Consider the following 24,010-nt stretch of genomic DNA (forward strand, 5'->3'; position numbering starts at 1 on the left):
CCTGACAGAATAGGTACCAAGGAGGTTCGCTTGGTACCTACATTATATGCCTTTAGACGCCAGCTTTTTTATCCTCCCAGCATTTTAACAGCCTATAAATAAATTTTAACTCGGTGTTTTAAATTTGTAATTTTGCATTGCTGCTGTTTTTATCTGGTTGAGCTTTTTATATTGTATTTTATACTATGGTTTTATACTGTTGTTTTATACTTTGAATGTTTTTAATTTTTGTGAACTGGCTATTGGCCGGTATAGAAATGTAATAAATAAATAAATACATAAATAAAATTTCTGTCCATGCAGGACTCCCCCACCACCACCCCACCCGCCCCATAAAATAAAAACAAGTCCTTAGCATGAACCCGGAAGCTCGCTAGTCAGGATATCAGACGAGTACATCTTTCTTTTCTTATCTCTGTGAGAACAAGGCCCTTTGCCCCGCAAGGCTCCTCCTCTCCGCTTAGCCCCGCCCACGCAGGCGCCGGGAAGGTTCTGGGCGCGCGCGGTGGATTGTGGGGGAGGGACCGTTAGCATCAAGGCCGCCGCCAAGATGATGGTGAGTAGATGAGGGGAAGTCGAACGGCCGGTGTTTATCCGCCGCCATCCGTCTCAGCGGCGGGCTGGTCTGCCCGGCGGATGGCTCTTCGGTGCCCGCAAGAGTCTTCGCTGCTAGAGCGGAGCGATATTGGCGGCGGCTGGAGGAGTTTAGCGGCGGGCGGCTGGGAAGGAAATGGAGTCGGAGGCCTCCCGCAACCCCCCACGCCTCGCTCCAGCCTCAGCGCGTGTGTGAGGCCGGAGGGGCTTCTCACGCGGCGAGGGCCGCGGGGCGTCGCTGGGACTACCACGACCGACAAGCTGTGCCGGCGCCGGCTCTGCTAACTGAAGGGGGTGGCGGGCGCGGGGCATTCTGGGAATCGTAGTTTGGTCTGCTGGGGGGGGGCGCTCGCCTGCCTGCCTGCCTGCCTGCCTGCCTGGCCTTGGGGATGCGCTTGATCAGCCTTGCCCAACCAGGGGCCCTCCAGGGGTGTGGTGGATACAACTCCCACCATCCCCAGCCATCACTGCCTTGGTGAGAGACTCAGGACAGGAAAGAGGAAAGAAAAAAGGCAGGTTTAATTACGCTATAAGAAAAGGAATTGAGAATAAAACGGGGCCAGTATCAGAACTGCCCTTATACAAATCTATACATTTGCGAATGCAGTTTTTAAAGCTCAGCTAAAAACTTTTATTTTTTCTAAAGCTTTTAGAACTCGATTTTGATCTGACTTTTATACTGTTAGTTTTACTCTCCCCTGTGCCTGTTTGGTGCATTCTCTTCCCCTTCTTATTGTTTTATTATGATTCTATTAGAACAGGGTTCCCAAACTTTTTCAGGTAACCGCCGCCTTGGTTCCACAAAGTCACGCCCAGTGCCCCCTGCGAACAGCCCCTTTAAATGGGAAGCATCCGCCGCAGGCTTGCTGAGGGAGGGAGGGAAAAGAGTGAACACCTCTGTTTTGCAGCCGGCGTGGCGGGGCACACCAAGCAGGGTATGTCCCTTCATTAGTGTTTTGGTGCTTTTGAAACATTTCAATTCACCGTTAAAAGGACTCTTAAACGGTATTAATACATGTGTGGATTCTTCCCCTATATGGCTTGGGACCAAACTACCTTCTCCCATAAAAATGTCCCTGGGTCTTAAGACCTACTGGAGAGGCGCTTCTCTGGAAAAGACCACCTCAAGCGCCCCCCTGCCAGCCACCCCTTTGCCTCTGAGCACCCCCTATGCAATCCCACTGCCCCCAAGGGGGCAGGACCGCCCACTTTGGGAACCACTGTATTAGAATGTAAGCCTATGTGGCAGGGTGTTGCTATTTTATTCTTTTACTCTGTACAGCACCATGTACACTGATGGTGCTAGATAATTAAATAAATTAATAATAATATACACACTTAGAATAGTGTGTACAGTTTTGGTCACCGCACCTAAAAAAAGGATATGATATTGCTGGAAAAAGTGTGGAAAAGAGCAAATAAATGAGGAAGGAGCTGGAGCATCTCCCCTATGAAGGAAGGTTACAACAGCTGGGATTGTTTAGCTTGGAAAAAAGGAGGCTAAGGGGAGACATGATAGAAGTGTACAAAATGATGCATGGTGTGGAGAATGTGGATACGGAGACATTTTTCTCCCTTATTGTTATTATTTATTTATATAGCACCATCAGTGTACATGGTGCTGTACAGAGTAAAAGAATAAAACAGCAAAACCCTGCCGCATAGGCTTACATTCTAATAGAATCATAATAAAACAATAAGAAGGGGAAGAGAATGCATCAAACAGGCACAGGGAAGAGTAAAACTAACGGTCTCTCAAAATACTAGAATCGGGTCATCCCATGAAGCTGAGTGGTGGGAGATCCAGGAGAAATAAAAGGAAATACTTCTTCACACAGCGTGTAGTTAAACAATGGAACTCACTACCACAAGATGTAGTGATGGCCGCCAACTTGGATGGCTTTAAAAGGGGGTTGGATAAATTCCTGGAGGCGAAGGCTGTCAGTGTCTACTAGCCCTGATGGTTGTGTGCTAACTCCAGTATTCGAGGCAGTAAGCCTGTGTGCACCAGTTGCTGGGGAACATGGGTGGGAGGGTGCTGTTGCACCACGTCCTGCTTGTTCATCCCTGGCCGATGGCTGGTTGGCCCCTGTGTGAACAGAGTGCTGGACTAGATGGACCCTTGGTCTGATCCAGCATCAGGGCTCTTCTGATGTTCTTATTTTATTCAGTTGCACAAGATGTAGTGCAGTTTGGATGGCTTTGAAAGGGAATTGAATAAATGCATGGAGGAGAAGGCTGTCAGTGGCGACTAGTCCTGATGGCTATGTGCTGCCTCTAGTATCAGATGCTTAATGCACACCAATTGGTGGGGAACATGGGCTGGAGGGTGCTGTTGCATCATGTCCTGCTTTAAGAACATCAGAAGTGCCCTGATGCTGGATCAGACCAAGGGTCCATCTAGTCCAGCACTCTGTTCACACAGGGGCCAACCAGCCATCGGCCAGGGATGAACAAGCAGGACGTGGTGCAACAGCACCCTCCCACCCATGTTCCCCAGCAACTGGAGCACACAGGCTTACTGCCTTGAATACTGGAGGTGGCACACAACCATCAGGGCTAGTAGCCATGGATAGCCTTCGCCTCCAGGAATGTATCCAACCCCCTTTTAAAGCCATCCCAAAGCTTACAGTGGTCATTTGTAACATGCATACTTTAGAAAAAGGCATACTTCAAAAAAAACACAGTTAGGGGAAAATGCAAATTTTCATGCTTAAGTCAATGGGTGGAAAATACACATTTGAGTGCACTTTTTTACAAATGGGGTGTGTGGGGGATCTCGCAATCGGGATAATGAATGAGGTGGACTGAGCTTTGTTGGGTCCGGGTCGACATCTGTTTGGCCACTGTGTGAACAAAGTGCTGGACTAGATGGACCCTTTCTCTGATCCGGCAGGACTCTTAGGCCCTTGGTTCCTTGATCCAATGTTTCCAGCCTCTGACATTCACCGGCTCCCCTGCTGTCTTCCTAGCACACAGCTCCATGTGTGCCCGTTACTCGATGTGTCACATATTAAAGAAATGAGTTAATCAACTAAAAAGTCATAGAAGAAATTTAGACTAAAGCTATATCATAATGAAACAAGTGGAGCCATAATTTGACAGTGGCAAACCCAAGTACCAGTCAGAGCAACAATTTATTATATTTCTAAACCACTGCATAGATGAAGCTCTCTGGATGGTTCACAAAAATTATAAACCATTAAAATACATCATATAAAGTATAAAAACTATTCACGTAAGGACATAAAATAGCACACGCAACAACACCAATGTATGTCAAAATAAATAAATAATTCACACTGCACAAATTGTTTGATGGTCCAGAGTGGAATTTTGATAAGCTATTGAAAAGTTTCCTGATTTTATTTAACCACTTATTTTTTCATATCTAGCCTGCAGTTAGAAAGTACGAGAAAGGGTTTAGGACATGGGCTAGGGAGTTGTTGTATGAATTGACCTTTCACTTCATTCATGATGGCAGCTCTTTGTAAACATCCTGTCGCTAACTGAGAAGTTAGAATGTGAACGTTATGGGTCCTAGCAGCTTGGCCTAACAGCTAAAGGGGGTCTTACAGGTGACCACCTTTCTGAATCTCCACAAATTCAGTCCTTACATGCTTTGCTTTATTTATTTAAAACATTTATATCCCGCCCTATATCAAGAAGGTCTCAGGGCGGTGTACTGTTGTATCTGCCTTCCAATGCCATATTTTCCTGCTTTTGCATTCTTGCCTCTGCGGACAAAAAACAGGCCAGCCAACAATACTGATTTTGTAGCTCAAAGGGCATTCGCTGTTGGGATGCTCTATATAGAAGTGCCTGTTGTGTGGCCAAACATTGGCGTCTTGTCTTGGGAGGAAGTTTTGTCTGACGCCTTGTCTCGCTTGCAGCCCACACCTGTTATCCTGCTGAAGGAAGGCACAGATACCTCCCAAGGTATCCCACAGCTTATGAGTAACATCAGTGCCTGCCAAGTTATCGCAGAAGCTGTCCGCACCACGCTCGGCCCCCGGGGCATGGACAAACTCATTGTTGATGACAGAGGTGAGTATGGTGCTGTCCGTTAATCTTTGTGTCTGAGTTGCTTTACCTGCAGCGTCTCTGCACAGTAATCTTCCTTCCATAGGTTGCCCATCCGACTGTGAGGTGGGGATGGTGTTACCATTCAAATTCAGGAAGATTGAATGGCAGGGATTGTTCAGGTGCAGTCGAAAGCTATCTAGCATTTTTGCTCACATTGCTCTCTCTTTTTAGATCCTTGCTGAGTTTAAAGATGGGTATTTGGCTGCCTCTCATTCAGAGGTATACCCAGTGTGGAAATGGGATGGGGTGAGAGGTGGGAGCTTCTTCCCAAGTGTGCTGGGTCTTGGTGGTGTTTGGAGTGCCTCTGAAACTCAGTGTTGCAAGGAAGACCCCTCTCCTCTCAGGGCTGGTTGGGTTGAGCGGTGAGCGTTGTTTTCAAGTCCTGCTTGAGGGCTTCACGGAGGCATCTGGGTGGCCACTGTTGGGAAAGGGGTTCTGGAGTAGGTGGACCAGGATGATCAGGGGTCTGGAAACAAAGCCCTATGAAGAGAGACTGAAAGAACTGGGCAAGTTTAGCCTGGAGAAGAGAAGATTGAGGGGAGACATGATAGCACGCTTCAAAGACTTGAAAGGTTGTCACACGGGAGGGCCAGGATCTCTTCTCAATCCTCCCAGAGTGCAGGACATGGAATAACAGGCTCAAGTTAAAGGAAGCCAGATTCCAGCTGGACATCAGGAAAAACTTCCTGACTGTTAGAGCAGTACGACAATGGAATCAGTTACCTAGGGAGGTGGTGGGCTCTCCCACACCAGAGGCCTTCAAGAGGCAGCTGGACAACCATCTGTCAGGGATGTTTTAGGGTGGATTCCTGCCTGGAGCAGGGGGTTGGATTCGATGGCCTTGTAGGCCCCTTCCAACTCTGCTATTCTATGATTCTATGACTTCGGGTCGGGTCGGGTCTGAGGGCTCTTTTTCTGCTCTTTAATTTACAGTCCTGGTTGACATGGTCAAGTGTTGCAGATACATCTAATTGAGGCGCCTGTTTATGAATGTTGCCATTGTTCATTTTTGCAGGCAAAGCCACGATTTCTAACGACGGCGCCACCATCCTAAAGCTTCTTGACGTGGTCCACCCTGCTGCTAAGACACTCGTAGACATCGCCAAATCCCAGGATGCAGAGGTGGGCTGTTGTTCTGTCTTACAGCCAGGAAGTGGGGGGGACAAGATTGAGGAGTGCCATATTGCTTGGCGCCAACCGTGGCTGTGAGGAATAGAATTATTGGCAATTCAGGGAGGAGACTGCTGGGTGCTAATGTCAACGTTGCCAAAGGAGGGGTTCTTGGCTTGGGTGATCTGCGCGGTGTCCCTGCAGTGAGAGTTCTGGATTCAGAGGTGTGTCTTGAGAGTTTCTTGCCAGGTGTGCCGTGCTTGATGCCAGGTTGGACTGTTTTGACAGGTCGGAGATGGCACCACTTCCGTTACTCTCCTCGCGGCAGAATTCCTAAAGCAAATCAAGCCCTACGTGGAAGAAGGCCTGCACCCTCAGATCATCATCCGTGCCTTCCGCACCGCAACCCAGCTGGTAAGGATCTCTGCTGCACCCCGCCAGCCAGCTCACTGCCTTCGCTTGCAGAAGCACATTTCTGCCTGGGGAATGAAAACAAAGCAGAAGATCTAACAATGGTTCTGCTCAGTCCCAGCTTGAGGAATTAGAAATGTGATCAAGCTGCTAATTGTTCTGAACAATCTTAGCAACTGCTAAATGAGTTGAGAGTCAGTCACTCCCCTCTCCAGAGGCATTATAAGAGCCTATACTTGTGTAGAGGTTTTGGGCACCTATTGAGCCTGAGATCCTAGTTTGTGCCTTTTGCACTAATCTTGTTTCCATGAGACGCAAGAGTAGCAAAAATACCTTTGAGGTGGACAATTCTAGGCATAATTTTGTTTTTTAAAAGTATTTTTATTTGCGAAGTTCCTGGACTTTAGCTTCATCCAAAGAGGGATCTTAGGGTGGTTTGCATACATTTAAAATCTATAGCGCAATGAAAAACGACATAAAGCATTAAACAACAGTGCTTGAAATTGAGAGGAATAGTTATGCAACCACCTGAAAATATTACAACTTAAAATGTCTGGGCAAATTAGCAGGTTTTAACCTGATACTGAAAGGAATGTAGTGACGGTGCCTGGCGTACCTCGCGTGGGCAGGTGTTCCAAAGTTGGGGCACTGCCAAAGAGAAGAGCATTGTCTGCTGTATCTACATGATGTCCTTCTAAAGATTGAACATGAAAAGGCTCTTCGTGATCTTAATGCAGGGGCAGGTTAGTAGGGTGGGGGGACGCGCATCTTCAGATATTTTAAAAGAGTTAGCACCAGCACCTTGAATGGTACTCAGGAATAGACAGCTAGTATAGTTTCAGAACCAGTGTACCATGGCTTCATCCAGACAGAATTCTCGGAGCCGACCTCTGTGCTAGTTGAAGCTTCTCAACTGTTTACAGGGGCAGCTCTACGTATAACACATTGCGGTAATCCAACATGGAGGTTACCAGAGCAGGGTAGCAAACCTATTACAGAAGCCTTCAAGAGTTCCAACCGCCTTCCCAGGGTCTAGATGTATTCATTTCACTACTCAGAAAAGCTCTCCTGGGTGCCTACGCTAGGATGCAGTGGAGGCGGAGAAGTTCTTGGCAGTAGAACTGGAGGTGGTGAAAATACTGGCATATTTGTGTGTGTGTGTCCGTTCCTTTCAGCGAGGCTGGCGCAGGAGAACTTCCCCTTGAATCGAGGCAATGGTGAAGGGTTCAGATTAGATCATTGCACGTGATAGCTGAAACGTGACAGCAGTGGCATACGGACTTGGCAGTGATTGAGTATGAAGCATTAACTCTGATTCTTGCCTTGTTTTGGCAGGCTGTAAATAAGATTAAGAAGATTGCAGTTACAATTAAGAAGACGGACCAAGAGTAAGTTCTCCGCCCTCCTCTTTGTGTCAATTAGAAAGGCTAAATCAGCCTTCTCCAGCCTGGTGTACTGGCTGGAGGATGCTGGGAGTTGTAGTCCAACACATCTGGAAGGCACCAGGTTGGGGAAGGCCGGGCTAAATCCACACCTTCCTCCCCTGTGACTCGATTGTATACATATTTTTATTGGCGATTAAAGCAAGCTTCCCTGTGTGTGCGTGTGCGTGCTCCTGCATATGTTGTTAAATGGTTTTGCCATCTCCAGAATTGGGGAGATTGATTCAGAATGTGTGGAGGATGCCCAAAGATATTCCAGATGTTAAGTATTTGCCTTTGCCATTTATAAAAGGTGACAAATGGTTTAAGTGGCTGTTAGACAACTGTTTTTGTATTCTGTCCTTCTAGGAAAGATAAGAGCAGTTTGTGTGGGTCATCCTTCCCTAACCTGGTGCCCTCCAAATGTTTTGGACTTCAACTCCCATCAGCCCCCAGCTAGCATGGTCAGTGCTCAGGAATCTTAGGAGTGGTAGTCCAAAACATCTGGAAGGCACCAGGTTGGGGAAGGCTGGTGTAGATTCTGGTCCTCCTGGGCTTCTGTCCCTCAGCCACTCTAGGGGTTGCTTTCGTATTGGGGTTGCTGTAGTTAGGAGCTCTTCCATACATCAGGAAAAACTTCCTGACTGTTAGAGCAGTACGACAATGGAACCAGTTACCTAGGGAGGTTGTGGGCTCTCCCACCCTAGAGGCATTCAAGAGGCAGCTGGACAACCATCTGTCAGGGATGCTGTAGGGTGGATTCCTGCATTGAGCAGGGGGTTGGACTCGATGGCCTTGTAGGTCCCTTCCAACTCTGCTATTCTGTGATTTTAAACAATAGATGCTCTTCTTTTTGTGTGTTTTTTAAATTTCCTTTCTATATTTACATAAGGCTGCCCAATAGCAACATGGCAGCTCATACACACAATGTGATTTATTTATTTATTACATTTATATACCGCCCCACAGCCGAAGCTCTCTGGGCGGTTCACAAAAGCTAAAAACAGTAAACATTAAAAGTATACAAAATTTAAAAACCATCAGAGACATAAAAACAACAGTATAAAAACAGCAGCATCCATTTAAAACAACAGTTTTGGGGTCCATTAAAAAACAAACTTAGCGTTGTTAAATGCTGTTAAATGCCTGGGAGAAGAGAAAAGTCTTGACCTGGCGCCTGAAAGATAACAATGTTGTCGCCAGGTGAGCCTCATCGGGGAGATCATTCCACAGTCGGGGGGCCACCACTGAAAAGGCCCTCTCCCTTGTTGCCATCCTCCGAGCTTCCCTTGGAGTAGGCACTCGGAGGAGGACCTTAGATGTTGAGCGCAGTGTGTGGGTAGGTTCATGTCGGGAGAATACAATGGAAGTATACTACATTCACATACAAGTAAAATACAATACATTAAAATACAATATGTAAGATCAACGATACTATCAAACAACTTGCAGTCTAAGAATTTCTGGTAGAGAGGAGAATACAACCAGGTGGCTGAAATTCTACAGCACATAAGCAGTGACTTAAAACAGTAAAATCATGGATTCCACTTGGGGGCACCTGGAGCAGAGCACTCTCTTCTGGGCACACTGTCTCCTCCAGGCACTCCAGAGGCCATATTTAGTGCCCGAGGGAAAGCGGTACTTCGCTCAGATATTAAGGACGCATCAAATTTGAAAGTTACCCATTTTCGCTGCAGCCACGTGAGTTGCTTAATTATGCATCCCTTTTTTGTTCCTTAAGCAACTTAGCAGTGAAGCGGCCCAGGTTGTGGGTGGGGGAGAGCAAACTGGCGGGCCTTGAGCTGAGCAGGCAGCGCCGTGCGTGTGGTTCTCTGGGTCTCTCTGCCGACGCCGCTGCCGCCCACGGGCTGGCTGAATGGCTCCTCCTTTCCTTCCCCTTCAGTGAGCTGCGGGACCTGCTGGAGAAATGCGCAAGCACCGCCTTGAGCTCCAAGCTGATCTCCCAGCAGAAGGAGTTCTTCGCCAAGATGGTGGTGGATGCTGTCATGATGCTGGATGAGCTGCTGCAGATCAAAATGATCGGGATCAAGAAGGTGCAGGGCGGAGCCCTAGAGGTAAGTCCGTGGCCTCCAGACTTGCTTTTTGGCTCAGGGGCCTTCCGAGTCCAAAAAGAGAAAGAAATGACAGTGACTTTTTAACCCAGTTGTGGGCAACATGTGGCCACCCCCACCCCCCCAGTGTGACCCCTGCCCCACCCTGGAATTTGCAGGGATCCGCCCAATTCTTTCGAAAACAAAATGGTGTCCATAACAGCTATGGGGTTCCCAAAGGGTTTACGAACAAGCTAATTTGGATCTCTTTGGTGCATTGTAGCAACTCCAGATGCCATTTTTTTTAAAAAAAAATCCCCGCCCTGGTCTCGGAATCTATGGGGGGGGAAGTCTGGGGGGCGAAAATGGCTCCTGGACCTCCTGAAATTGCCCGTTCCTGTCTTAACCCTTGGCTCAAATTGTGAACTACCTGGGAGCCAGGGGTGAAGGATGTTTCTTCTTGCTACAATCCCGAAGTCCACAGCTGGTGTGCCCCACCCCTTTGTGAAGCTGCTGCTGTTCGGTGTGAGTTCCCGGCTCGGCGAACAGCCAACCCACTGTCGGGTGTGTCCAGCGGTTTCGGAAGGGTCTGGGAGTGGACATGGCCGCCATTTTTGGCACTTCTTTAAATTTGTTATCGGCATGTTTTGGTGCCAATTGCGTGTATTTTTTTAAACACAAACATACCTCTGCACAGCCTCGCATATTCGCTGAACCCCATAGAATCATAGAATAGCAGAGTTGGAAGGGGCCTACAAGGTCATGGAGTCCAGCCCGCTGCTCAATGCAGGAATCCACCCTAAAGCATCCCTGACAGGTGGTTGTCCAGCTGCCTCTTGAAGGCCTCTAGTGTGGAAGAGCCCACAACTTCCCTAGGTAACTGATTCCATTGTCGTACTGCTCTAACAGTCAGGAAGTTTTTCCTGATGTCCAGCTAGAATCTGGCTTCCTTTAACTTGAATCCGTTATTCCATGTCCTGCACTCTGGGAGGATCGAGAAGAGATCCTGGCCCTCCTCTGTGTGACAACCTTTTAAGTATTTGAAGAGTGCTATCATGTCTCCCCTCAATCTTCTCTTCTCCAGGCTAAACATGCCCAGTTCTTTCAGTCTCTCTTCATAGAGCTTTGTTTCCAGACCCCTGATCATCCTGGTTTTTCCTCCTCTGAACACGCTCCAGATTGTCTGCGTCCTTCTTGAATTGTGGAGCCCAGATCTGGACGCAATACTCTAGATGAGGCCTAACCGGGGCCGAAAAGAGAGGAACAAGTACCTCCTGTGATTTGGAAGCTATACTTCTATTAATGCAGCCCAAAATAGCATTTGCCTTTCTTGCAGCCATATCGCACTGTTGGCTCATATTCAGCTTGCGATCTACAACAATTCCAAGATCCTTCTCGTTTGTAGTATCACATGCGTAGCTGTGATTTTGCATTCGTGCGCCTCCCTCCCGATTCATAAAAGAAAAAGCCCTGTAACCCGATCCACTTCTGCCTCACCTCGCCCACTTCTCCTAATTCACATGCGGAAGCGCCATCAGGGGGCGCATGTCCTCCTGCAACGGCACTCCTGTCACTGTGGGCAACTTCCCTCACGCGTGCCCCGTGAGCAGCCGTTGCGGAAGCAGGGAACCGTCGCCATCATCCCTCCTCCGTGGCCAAAGGGCCGTAGGTGTAGATTAGGCCTGTGACGGCTGGACTCCGTAGATGTTAGCAAAACGCAACTGAAATGGCTTTTGTCTTTCCTCAGGATTCCCAGCTGGTGGCCGGAGTTGCCTTTAAGAAAACCTTCTCTTACGCTGGCTTTGAGATGCAGCCCAAGAAGTATGAGTCCCCCAAGATCGCGCTGCTTAACATTGAGCTGGAGCTCAAGGCGGAGAAGGACAACGCCGAAGTCCGAGTCCACAATGTGGAGGTAGAGGGTCGGTTGGGCTGGGAGACTTTCGGGCCTGGAAGCTGTGAAAACGGCAACTCCTTCTTGCGAAAGCTGCCCACCTTGCGGCTGGGCGTGTTTGTGGTAGACATGCATGATGCAAACCGTGTTTGGTTTGATATGTACGGCATCGTCTAGTTCAGCCTTCCTCAACCTGGGGCGCTCCAGATGTGTTGGACTGCATCTCCCAGAATGCCCCAGCCAGCAGCTGGCTGGGGCATTCTGGGAGTTGCAGTCCAACACATCTGGAGCGCCCCAGGTTGAGGAAGGCTGGTCTAATTGATGGTGGAAACTCCCATCACCGCTAAGGCCTTTTTTCTTCTAAGTGGGGCCCCTCAATCCCAAGGACCCAGAGAGTAGCATAAGGGCTGCAGAAGAGCTGCTACGCTCTTGGATTCTCTCCTCTCCCCACATACAGTCGTGTGAAAAAGAAAGTACACCCTCTTGGAATTGTATGGTTTTATATATCAGGACATAATAACAATCATCTGTTCCTTAGCAGGTCTAAAAATTAGGTAAATACAACTTCAGATGAACAACAACACATGACATGTTACACCGTGTCATGATTTATTTAACAGAAATAAAGCCAAAATGGAGAAGCCACGTGTGAAAAAGTAAGTACACCTTTACTGCTTCCATAGGAATTAAGATGCTAAGTAGCAGACAGGTGCTGCTAATCAAATGCCCGTGATTAATTGATCATCAGCAAGTATGACCACCTCTATAAAAGCCAAAGTTTTTTTCAGTTTGCTGGTCTGGAGCATCCAGGTGTGTGTTCACACAATGCCAAGGAGGAAAGACATCAGCAATGATCTTAGAGAAGCAATTACTGCTGCCCATCAATCTGGGAAGGGTTACAAGGCCATTGCCAAACAATTTAAAGTCCATCATTCTACAGTGAGAAAGATGATTCAAAAGTGGAAAACATTCAAGACTGTTGCCAATCTTCCCAGGAGAGGTCGTCCCAGCAAAATCACCCCAAGGTCAGACCGTGCAATGCTCAGAGAAATTGCAAAAAAACCAAGAGTTACATCTCAGACTCTACAGGCCTCAGTGAGCATGTTAAATGTTAAAGTTCATGACAGTACAATTAGAAAAAGACTGAACAAGTATGGTTTGTTTGGAAGGGTTGCCAGGAGAAAGCCTCTTCTCTTTAAAAAGAACATGGCAGCACGGCTTAGGTTTGCAAAGTTGCATCTGAACAAACCACAAGACTTCTGGAACGATGTCCTTTGGAGAGACGAGACCAAAGTGGAGAAGTTTGGCCATAATGCACAGCGCCACGTTCGGTGAAAACCAAACACAGCATATCAGCACAAACACCTCAAACCAACTGTGAAGCACGGTGGTGGAGGGGTGACGATTTGGGCTTGTTTTGCAGCCACAGGCCCTGGGAACCTTGCAGTCATTGAGTCGACCATGAACTCCTCTGTATACCAAAGTATTCTAGAGTCAAATGTGAGGCCATCTGTCCGACAGCTAAAGCCTGGCCAAAATTGGGTCATGCAACAGGACAATGATCCCAAGCACACCAGCAAATCTACAACGGAATGGCTGAAAAAGAAAAGAATCAAGGCGTTGCAATGGCCCAGTCAAAGTCCAGACCTCAACCCGATTGAAATGCTGTGGCGGGACCTTAAGAGAGCTGTGCATAAACAAATGCCCTCAAACCTCAATGAACTGAAGCAACGTTGTAAAGAAGAGTGGGCCAAAATTCCTCCACGACGATGTGAGAGACTGATAAAGTCATACAGAAAACGATTACTTCAAGTTATTGCTGCTAAAGGTGGTTCTACAAGCTATTGAATCAGAAGGTGTACTTACTTTTTCACACATGGCTTCTCCATTTTGGCTTTATTTCTGTTAAATAAATCATGACACAGTGTAATACGTCATGTGTTGTTGTTCATCTGAGGTTGTATTTGCCTAATTTTTAGACCTGCTAAGGAACAGATGATTGTTATATTATGTCCTGATACGTAAAATCATACAATTTCAAGAGGGTGTATACGACTGTATGTTTGCACCTGTTGGATGAGGCAGTACTATTAGGTGGGCAGGAGCCATGGAGAGGGGCAGGAATGAAGATGGGCACCCACCTCCAAGCAGTTACTTGGGACAGCCCCTGTGACAGGGGAAAGTGCGTCCTGAGGTCAGGCTGAGGGGAGTTTACCTGCTTACCTGGCGCTAGGTCAGCCTTCAACCTAGGTTGGAGCAGGCGGTGTTCAGTCAACGCAGGACAGCCTGCTTCCATGTATATGCAGGTGGTTATTTTATTGGATTGGTGGCTGGGTGTCAAGACAGCTCTGTGCTGGGCGGGTGGTGGTGGTGGGCTTGAGAATATTTTGGATCGTGGGCTAAAGACAGGGCACACCGAGAGCTTCTTTTCCAAATCTGCCTTTTGCAGGATTACCAGGCCATCGTGGATGCTGAGTGGAACATCTTGTATGACAAGCTTGATAAGCTCCACAAGTCAGGAGCCAAAGTTGTCCTCTCCAAGCTCCCCATCGGGGATGTGGCTACTCAGTACTTCGCTGATAGGGACATGTTCTGTGCCGGCCGCGTCGCTGAAGAGGATCTCAAACGGACCATGATGGTAAGGTGTTCACCTCTAGCGAGTGCCTTTTTCAGTGGCAGTGGAGATGAAGGGATGTCGGATACCGGGGGCCCTGCCTGGGGTTTTCTCTTGCCAATTGTGATGATTTGGACACAGGACACCTCTGTACAGAATCACAGAATAGCAGAGTTGGAAGGGGCCTACAAGGCCATCGAGTCCAACCCCATGCTCAATGCAGGAATCCACCCTAAAGCATCCCTGGCAGATGGTTGTCCAGCCGCCTCTTGAAGGCCTCTAGGGTGGGAGACCCACAACCTCCCTAGGTAACTGGTTCCATTGTCGTACTGCTCTAACAGACATCAGAATTTTTCCTGATGTCCAGCTGGAATCTGGCTTCCTTTAACTTGAGCCTGTTATTCCGTGTCCTGCACTCTGGGAGGATCGAGAAGAGGTCCTGGCCCTCCTCTGTGTGACAGCCTTTTAAGTCTTTGAAGAATGCTATCATGTCTCCCCTCAGTCTTCTCTTCTCCAGGCTAAACATGCCCAGTTCTTTCAGTCTCTCTTCATAGGGCTTTGTTTCCAGACCCCTGATCATCCTGGTTGCCCTCCTCTGAACATGCGTCCTAATTGAATTGTGGAGCCCAGAACTGGACGCAGTACTCTAGATGAGGCCTAACCAGGGCCGAATAGAGGGGAACCAGTACCTCACGTGATTTGGAAGCTATACTTCTATTAATGCAGCCCAAAATAGCATTGGCCTTTCTTGCAGCCATATCGCACTGTTGGCTCCTATTCAGCTTGTGATCTACAACAATTCCAAGATCCTTCTTGTTTGTATGAATGAACAAGGGCTGAAATTTACTTGGGCATTGCTGGCCACGAAACGGTGTAACTTTAAAATAAAGACCCTCCTCAGACAACATGCTAAGCCACGGTGGTTAAGCATTTTCGGCTAAACATAATGGCTTAGCGTGTCTTGTCAAACGTGGTTTAAACACGCTCACTAACCATTTGCTGCAAAAGGGTTAGGAGCCTAACCGTGGCTTAGCGTGTTGTCTGAAAGGCCAAACAAAAAACAAACCGCCTTTTTCTTTAGAAGTTTTGCAAGAATCCACTAACTAGCCTCAGCACTTTGCAAAAGCAGTGTGTGTTCTCCTGTTTATTGTTTATTTATTTATTTTTGTTAAAGACGATCAAGTGGTTTCAGAGAGCTTAAAATTAACAAATTTAGGCCAAATACGGATCGAAACAATCATCATTTGTCTAAGACTTCTGTAAACTTCTGTAAACCGCCCAGAGAGCTTTGGCTATGGGGCGGTATATAAATGTAATAAAATAAATAAATAAGACTAGCTGTTAACAGAAGATTTGGACAGTGAGCAATATTATAATCGCGTATTTACAAAAGAACGTACAGTTATTAAACAGGAAATACCGATGTGGAATGAGAGGCCGCCCCAAATAATTTTAAATTAATAAATGGCAGTTGTGTAAGGCAGTAGGTTATTTTATTGGTTTGTTCATAATGTAAAAGCAATTCTCTTCATATTAGAAAAACACACACACACACACGCACCAGGTGATGGGGCTCAGTTTGGTTCCTGAATCATTTGATGTTGTGCGAACGTTGCCCTGAGATTGTTCTCTCTTGCATGCAATACAGGCCTGTGGCGGATCCATTCAGAGCAGTGCGAATGCCCTGACGGACGATGTCCTTGGACGTTGTGAGCTGTTTGAGGAGGCCCAGATTGGAGGAGACAGGTAAATGCAGCCTGGCTGGGACGCCAGAGGAGCAGGGAGACGGTTCAAGCTGCTATGCTAATTCCAGATCAGCAGATAGCTACATTTGCACACTCCCCCTCTATGTTAGAGTCTTTTCTCCTGCCCTCCCACAGCTAGAACCTCTTGGAAATTTGAACCACCACGTCACAGGCCTTGTGTGTAGATTGGCCTAACTTGCATAGTTGGAACTCCTAGGCTTACAGAGGTTACTAAGGCTGATGATCTGGAGGGCATGGTAATAGTTCCTCTGAGCATGTTCAGAGCAGTCTTCATGCCATACCCAGCCCATACATATCCAGGATGATGAGGAGGAGGAGGAGGATGATGATGATGATGATGATGATGATGATGATATCGATATCCTGCCTTCCTACCAGGAAATGGCTCTTGAGGCGGCCAGCAACAATTTAAAATAACATAAAATAAAATAAAAATCATAAAACAAATCCATTCACAACACAATTTTTAAAAATAAGGAGGCAACACTTGGAAGTAAAGTTGTTATCAGAAACTAGGCAGTACTTGAAAAATGGTGGTCGTAATTGCAGTCCCTGGATGTAATGTATCAGTCTTGTAACCTCTGACTCCACTATAATGTTCCCCATCGCCAAAGCGCAGTTCTAGACAACAGCCAGCACATGCTGTGAGTTGAATTTGGAAATACCTTCAGTGCAGAATTGGGGTTTCCCTAGTATCCATGTAAATTCCCCTCCTGCCTCAGTATTTTTGCAAGCTTTAACAGGAAAACAGGACCACTGGTGAAGTTTTAGGGGTGCAAATATGTGTACTTAATCTATGCTTCGGGGATTTCGTGAAGTAACAGCAGGTTGATAGAAAGATGTGTCTGATTCTCGACCCCCTCCTCCCTTTCCCCTCTGATTGAGTGCTACATCCCTCACTCATACCGAGGCCTGTCTTCCTCTGTCTTTGGCAGGTATAACTTCTTCACCGGCTGCCCCAAAGCCAAGACCTGCACGATCATCCTGCGTGGAGGGGCAGAGCAGTTCATGGAAGAGACGGAACGCTCCCTCCATGACGCCATCATGATCGTCAGGAGGGCCATCAAGGTACGCCTCAAGCTGCTTGACTTGTGCCCGTGGGCTGGTTCAGGTCTGCTTCTCTGGCAACTAAGAATCGTGACCAGGCAGGGAAGCCTCTGTGTGTGGGAAGGGTGTCTGTTGTCTTTCTTCTCATTTCAAATGGGCCGAAGATTGAGGCACCGGGCTAGTAATGATCAGGGGTCTGGAATGATCAGGGGTCTGGAAACAAAGCCCTATGAAGAGAGACTGAAAGAACTGGGCATGTTTAGCCTGGAGAAGAGAAGATTGAGGGGAGACATGAGAGCACTCTTCAAATACTTAAAAGGTGGTCACACAGAGGAGGGCCAGGATCTCTTCTCGATCCTCCCAGAGTACAGGACACGGAATAACGGGCTCAAGTTACAGGAAGCCAGATTCCGGCTGGACATCAGGAAAAACTTCCTGACTGTTAGAGCAGTACAACAATGGAACCAGTGACCTAGGGAGGTGGTGGGCTCTCCCACACTAGAGGCAGCTGGACAACCATCTGTCAGGGATGCTTTAGGGTGGATTCCTGCCTTGAGCAAGGGGTTGGACTCGATGGCTTCGTAGGCCCCTTCCAATTCTGCTATTCTATGAATCTGTGAAATCAGGAGAGTCTCCTCCATGGTTAAAAGGGTTTGTCGTCGTTGTCGTCCCCCGCCAGCTGTTCCAAAGAGCCTCTTCCAGAATTCTACCACTACTACTTAGAAGGCAAGGTTCACACAACATGCTAATCCACCCAGTGTAGGTCGTTGTCAAGCTGCTGGTTATCGTGTTGTCTGAACGCAGCGCTTTTTCCAGGAGTTGCTAGTTAGGCATGCAGTATGGCTTTTTAGCCACCCTGAACAACCCTTCTTGGAGACAAAGGCTATCCATGGCTACTAGCCCTGATGGTTGTGTGCTATCTCCAGTTATTATTCGAGGCAATAAGCCTGTGTGCACCATTTGCTGGGGAACATGGGTGGGAGAGTGCTGTTGCACTATGTCCTGCTTGTGGGTCCCAGGTCGACAGCTGGTTGGCCCCTGTGTGAACAGAGTGCTGGACTAGATGGACCCTTGGTCTGATCCAGCATCAGGGCTCTTCTTATGTTCTTATGTTTAAGTCATGCGGTTTCAAAGTGGCTTGTTCTAGAAAAATAAACTAGTTAACCAGCCACCCTGCGGAAAACGGGGTTAGCATCTTGTGTGAACCCGGCCTATGTGGAGCTTTTGAATAGATCACCTTTCCCTCCAGATGTGTCGGAGCATCCCCCAGGCAGCGTGGCCATACTGGTGGGAGTTGTAGTCCAACACATCTGAAAGGTACCAGGTTGGGGAAGGCGGGAATGTTTTTGACTTACTCAGGGTTAGAATTCTGGCGTTTTTATTGGCGTTGTAAGTGGCAAGATTTTAGGGGGCAAGAGAAGGGAGGGGCAGGTGGACAGAGGAGCAGAGAAACCGCCTGGGATGTTGAAACCCCACCTAGCCCTGTTCATCTTTGAGCCTTCGCTAGAAGCTGCTCTCATGCATTAAGCTGCCTTCGTCCACCACAAGGGCTAGAAACTTGCGTCCTCTTGTCACAAAGGGATCTAGGCTCTGCAAAATGCCTATTTCTTTGGGCTTAATTATCGTTCCGTGTGCAGAGCGCCCTGCGTATGGAGCAGCAGCCGTGGAGTCGTAACAAGGCTGCTCCCAGAGGAAAGGACAGAGGCGACGTGGACCTAGTTGTTGGATCCATGCACCTCAGTCTTGTTCATTGTAGCAAGGCCGGGGGTGGGTGGGGGGGTTATCAGATGGCGAAGCAGCACTTCCAACAGAGGGGCTTCTAGTTGGCCACTACCCCCCACCCCCAAAAGCAAACTCTGTCCCTGCTAGTTGAACATGTGAAAGGGTCTTGAGCTAGAACCTGGCAAGGCAGCAACCTGCTTACTGTCTTCACTATACCAGCATTCTCTGTAAGGAAGAAGCCCCGTTGCAGCTTTTGTCCTGAGTGTATCCTCGGTGGCAAACCTGGGTTTGTCACCGAGTAAAGTGTGAACTGCCACCAGAGTTTGGCTGTGTCTGTGTGTGTGTGTGTCCTTCTCTGGAGGCTTTAACACAGGCATCTTTGGTTCTGAAAGCCCCAGAAGTCAAAAATATTTTCAGGGTATTAGTATGCACTAGATGACGTACTTGCAGCCCTGGTTATTCTACGTCAGTGGTTCTCAACCTGGGGCACTCCAGATGTGTTGGACTGCATCTCCCAGAATGCCCCAGCCAGCAGAGCTGGCTGGGGCATTCTGGGAGTTGTAGTCCAACACATCTGGAGCGCCCCAGGTTGAGAAAGGCTGTTCTACGTGGTCTAGAACAGGGGTAGGCAAGGTTTTGGGGTCGTGGACACATTTGGCTGTTGCAGAAAATGTTGTGGGCACCACCACAAAATGGCTGCCATGGGAGGCGTAAAGGACAAGATAGAGGTGGAGGCTGAGCCCAGTTTTTAGCCCCAACAGAAACCTATTTCTCAGCAATTCTAGCTGTGAGTAAGAAAATAATAATAATAACAACAACAACAACAATAAATACTATTATTATTATAGGTGGGAGGGTGGGACACCTTGCTGGATGCCCAAAAAAGTGTTCGGGGGCACCGCATGGTCTCTCCCTGCTCTAGAAACTGATGGCAACTGTCCGGCTTCATGATTTTCTGACCGTGAACCTATTCCTTCCCTGGTCTCTTCCTTAAAAGAAATGTCCCGCTCTGTGCAAGCCTGCCTGGCACCTTTTGTGCTTTGAACGAGACGTGCGCCAGGCAGGACTTGCACAGGCTGTGTTGGTTTTGCCTATCTCGTTCTTTGCGCGTGGATTTTAGGTTCCTTTGGCTGTGGAGTTACGCAACAGCTGTGCTTCTCCTCTCCTTGCCAGCCGGCTGGTGGGTGGCGCTGGCTGGTGTGAACTCAGCAGCCGTGCAGCTGCTCTCTTCCGAATGACGCCGGCCAGATCTGTGCCGGGCGGCTGGCCAGTGGCTCCATCGGGAACGGCGTCAACCGGACCTGTTGCAGAAACCGTCTTCCTAGAGAAAGTGACCTTCTCCTGCTTATTGTGTGTTTTTTTTTTCCAGAATGACTCTGTCGTTGCTGGCGGTGGAGCTATCGAGATGGAGATCTCCAAGTACCTCCGTGACTATTCCAGGACCATTCCCGGCAAGCAGCAGCTGCTGATCGGGGCTTACGCCAAAGCCCTGGAAATCATCCCTCGCCAGCTCTGCGACAACGCCGGCTTCGATGCCACCAATATCCTCAACAAGCTCCGAGCCAAGCATGCCCAGGTGAGCTCCCTTGGCAGCAGTGTGAGGGGCCGTTCATCCTGCGGGTTTCTCGGACCCCCGCTTGCACACACACCCCCTCTGCCGTGAGCAGGCTGCCTGCCTCTGCGTCTTCACTGCAGCTCCCCTGTTGGTTCGGCTGCTTGCCTCGGTATACGCGGAAGCTACGGTGCTTGCCTGCTAGTTACAACTGAGAGCTTCTGCAAGTATTAGCGTGAACGTAAATAATAATTCACAATTAAATTTATTTCTTACCCGCCTCTCCATCCTGATTGAGGCGGAGAACAACAAGAAGTATAAAACACATAAAATACTGATCAAAAACACAGTATACATTGTTAACATATTGGCTGCTTATATGTTTCCAAGCCCAATTCAAGGTGCTGGTTTTAACCTATAAAGCCCTACATGGCTTGGGACCGCAATTCCTGATGGAACGCCTCTCCCGACATGAACCTACCCGTACACTACGCTCAACATCTAAGGTCCTCCTCCGAGTGCTACCCCGAGGGAAGCTCAGAGAATGGCAACCAGGGAGAGGGCCTTTTCAGTGGTGGTCCCTCAGTTGTGGAATGATCTCCCCAATGAGGCTCGCCTGGCGCCAGCATTGTTATCTTTTCGGCGCCAGGTCAAGACTTTTCTCTTCTCCCAGGCATTTTAACCGCATATAACAACGTTAAGTTTGTTTTTAATAGACCCCAGAAGTGTTGTTTTTATACAGTTTTTGATGGTTTTGATGGTTTTTAAATTTTGTATACTTTTAATGTTTACCATTTTTAATTGTTGTAAATCGCCCAGAGAGCTTCGGCTGTGGGGCGGTATGTAAATGTAATATAAATAAATAAATAAATAAATTAAAACTTCCTAAAAAACATACTAAAAGCATCCTAAAATTCCCCTGGATAGGCCTGCCAGAAGAGATCAGTCTTGATAGCTTTCTTAGATGCTAGAAGACTGTTGAGTTGATGAGTCTCCTCCGGCCGGCCACCCCACAGTCTGGGAGCAGTGGAAGAGAAGGGCCTCTGGGTAACCGTTGTTAATCTAGTTTTTGCTAGCTGAAGTAGATTTTTCCCAGAGGACCTGAGTGTGCGGGGCGGATGGTACGATCCCGCAGGTAGCCTGGACACCACGTAGGGCTTTAAAGGTGATAACCAACACTTTATACTTTGCCCGGAAACTAATTGGCAGCCAGTGAAGAGAAACGGCCAGTCGGTCAATCTTGGTAGCCGTGTTAAGAGAAATTGGGTGGTTGATGGTGAAGGCAGCTCGACTGTGGCTCCGTGCTCGGTCTGAACGGGCAGAATCACGGCTGCGCCCGTTGCTTCGCTTCCAGAAGCTGCCAAGCCAAAAGACTGGAGCCAGCTGAATGCTGAGAGGGCAGGAAATGAAACCAGAGAAGCGGCTCTAAACCACGAATTGTGTGCTCTTCTTTCGGAAACTCAATCTATTCATTTTTATTTGTTTTAAGGTATTTTTAGGCTTTCTCTTAGGGCCAAACGTCACGATCATATAAACGTAAAATCAAAAACGTTTGCTTCAAAAACAAACAAACATCAACGAAGTATCAGAACACCACCTATTAGATTGTCAGCCTGTGAGGGGCAGAGATTGTTTTACTTCTTACCTTTCTTAAGCGGCTGTTGGAGCCTTTTTGGCTGAAGGACGGGACGAAATTGCTCTTAATAAAGAAACATAAGACAGCAGCAGGGAGTTGATAGCAATGAAATAGCAGTAAAGCAGTGCTAGCATTAAATAACATTCAGCCCAGCCTAATTCCAGGCAAATGCAAGGTTTGCTGTGATGCCTGAACTGAGGCAATCCTCCTGAAAGGCAGAAGGGATTCCGTGCTAAACATAAACCCCAAAGCCATTTTGATACTAAAGCCACCCTACCTTTGCAGTTTCCATATCATACTGCCGTATTTCTCTTGCTTTGCACAGATCCACTTTTGGGTGTGTGTGTTTTTTATGTAACTGGTCCCGCATCCTTTTCTCACAGTGGCCAACCGGACGCCTTTGGGGAACTCACCAGTCGGCCACAAGTGTAATCGTGCCCTCCCATTGTTGCTTTCTCTTGGAGATTGCGCTGTGCATTTCCTACCCGCGTTCAGATATACCTGTGGTACTCTGGTGGAAACAGCCAGGCTGATTCTCCGGCTGTTCCCACCTTCTGTGGCTCTTTTGTGCTCCCCCAGAATTTCGGCATGTGCTCAGCCATGATACTTGTGAAAGCCCATCTGAAGAAGGAAAAACGAGGGCTTGACATGATTTGGGGAAACGGAACAAATCATGTGTCTCGTTCTGCAACTGAGGGGCCTCCTGGGTCTGAAAACTTTGGGGAGTGGGGAGAGGTGGAGGGACAACCTGTGCTCAGGATACAGCCGTGCAATCCGTCTTGCCCAAGGCCACCAGCTGCTACCGGAGGTTCCACAGCTGCTGTTGGGTCTTGCTCACTACAGGGCAGAGTTAACGCAAAGGTTTCCAGGGCGGTGTTTCCCTATGCGTGAGCTCCCTGCATTTGTTCATGCTCTCACAGTGTGAAAGGGAAATTTCACCCTGGAGCTGGCCCTCAGTTGCTCCTTGAAACCCGTTCTGCAGACGAAAAGCTGCCCGTCTTTTCGCCCGGTTTGGTATCCTAGCTGATCTGTCGAGGTCTTGGCTGTTCCGAAGCAGTCCGCCACCGAATGCCAGTTGCTAGTGACGGAGCCGAGGGCAGAGCTGTGGCCTTCATGCCCTGCTTGTGGGCTGGTTGGACCCTGGCGAACAGGATGCTGGGCTGGATGGACCCGCCATGGTGCAGTCCAGCTTCAGGGCTTTCCTTGGGAGGCCTGAGTAGCTTGACTTCCGCTCCGTAACGTGTGTCTTCTGTTCTGTCTTCCCTTCAGGGTGGGATGTGGTACGGTGTGGATGTGAACAACGAAGATATCGCCGACAACTTTGTGGCTTGTGTGTGGGAGCCGGCGGTCGTCCGCATCAACGCCCTGACGGCAGCGTCTGAGGCGGCCTGCCTCATCGTGTCGGTGGACGAAACCATCAAGAACCCACGCTCCACCATGGATGCCGGTCCTCCAGGCCGTGGCAGGGGCCGAGGCCGGCCACACAACCACTGAAGGCCACTAGTGTGAGATGCAGGAAAGCCCATTCTTACACAGCCACCTTAACATTCAGGCCGTGTCTGGGCCCTCTCGCGTAGCCCTTCTTAGTCCGTTGTCCCCGCTGGGGCTGTTGAAACCACCTTCGATGCTGTTAGGGCTGCTCCACGCAGTGTAGGAAAGCTGTGTGTGTCCCATGGCTGCTTTGTGTCCAGTGGGGCTCCTTCCGTTCCATAGCGTGTGAAATGGGAGAACGTCCCTTGGAATTCAAGGCCCTACACTCAAGTCCAGGTATCCTAGCCAGTTGGAGATTTCTCTCGATCTCAACTTGGAAGATTCAGGGCCTCCATTTCTCTGCAATTTTGGCATAGTGCTTGGATGTTAACGTGGCTGGTTATAGGTTGTATTTATTGGTTTTTTTCTACTGGAGGTTAAACCCCGGCAACAAACACAATAAACCATTACAAAATGCAGTCTCTGTGGCTTTCATAGCCTTTCCTGCCTCTTCTTCGCCCCACCCACCCCACCCCCTTGTGATTTGGCTGGTACAATAAACTTTGGATTGATCGATTAAAAATGGTCCTCAGGAAAACCGCAGACTTGGGATTTTGAAATCCAATTTGGGGCACATTG

At 48.3% G+C, this 24,010-nt stretch overlaps 1 protein-coding gene across 1 annotated transcript; it reads left to right on the top strand.

Moving 5' to 3' along the window:
- The first annotated feature begins 470 nt into the window (after positions 1-470).
- CCT7 (chaperonin containing TCP1 subunit 7) lies at positions 471-23,850 on the top strand. Its single transcript, XM_063135287.1, has 12 exons — positions 471-556; positions 4,488-4,641; positions 5,696-5,802; positions 6,079-6,204; positions 7,537-7,589; positions 9,526-9,697; positions 11,421-11,585; positions 14,014-14,202; positions 15,827-15,924; positions 16,880-17,012; positions 20,083-20,289; positions 23,171-23,850. The coding sequence occupies exons 1-12, from the start codon at positions 551-553 to the stop codon at positions 23,393-23,395; spliced, it is 1,635 nt and encodes a 544-aa protein (XP_062991357.1). The 5' UTR covers positions 471-550; the 3' UTR covers positions 23,396-23,850.
- Positions 23,851-24,010: the final 160 nt, after the last annotated feature.

The sequence above is a fragment of the Elgaria multicarinata genome, chromosome 10, assembly GCF_023053635.1.
Source record: "Elgaria multicarinata webbii isolate HBS135686 ecotype San Diego chromosome 10, rElgMul1.1.pri, whole genome shotgun sequence".
Lineage (NCBI taxonomy): Eukaryota > Metazoa > Chordata > Lepidosauria > Squamata > Anguidae > Elgaria > Elgaria multicarinata.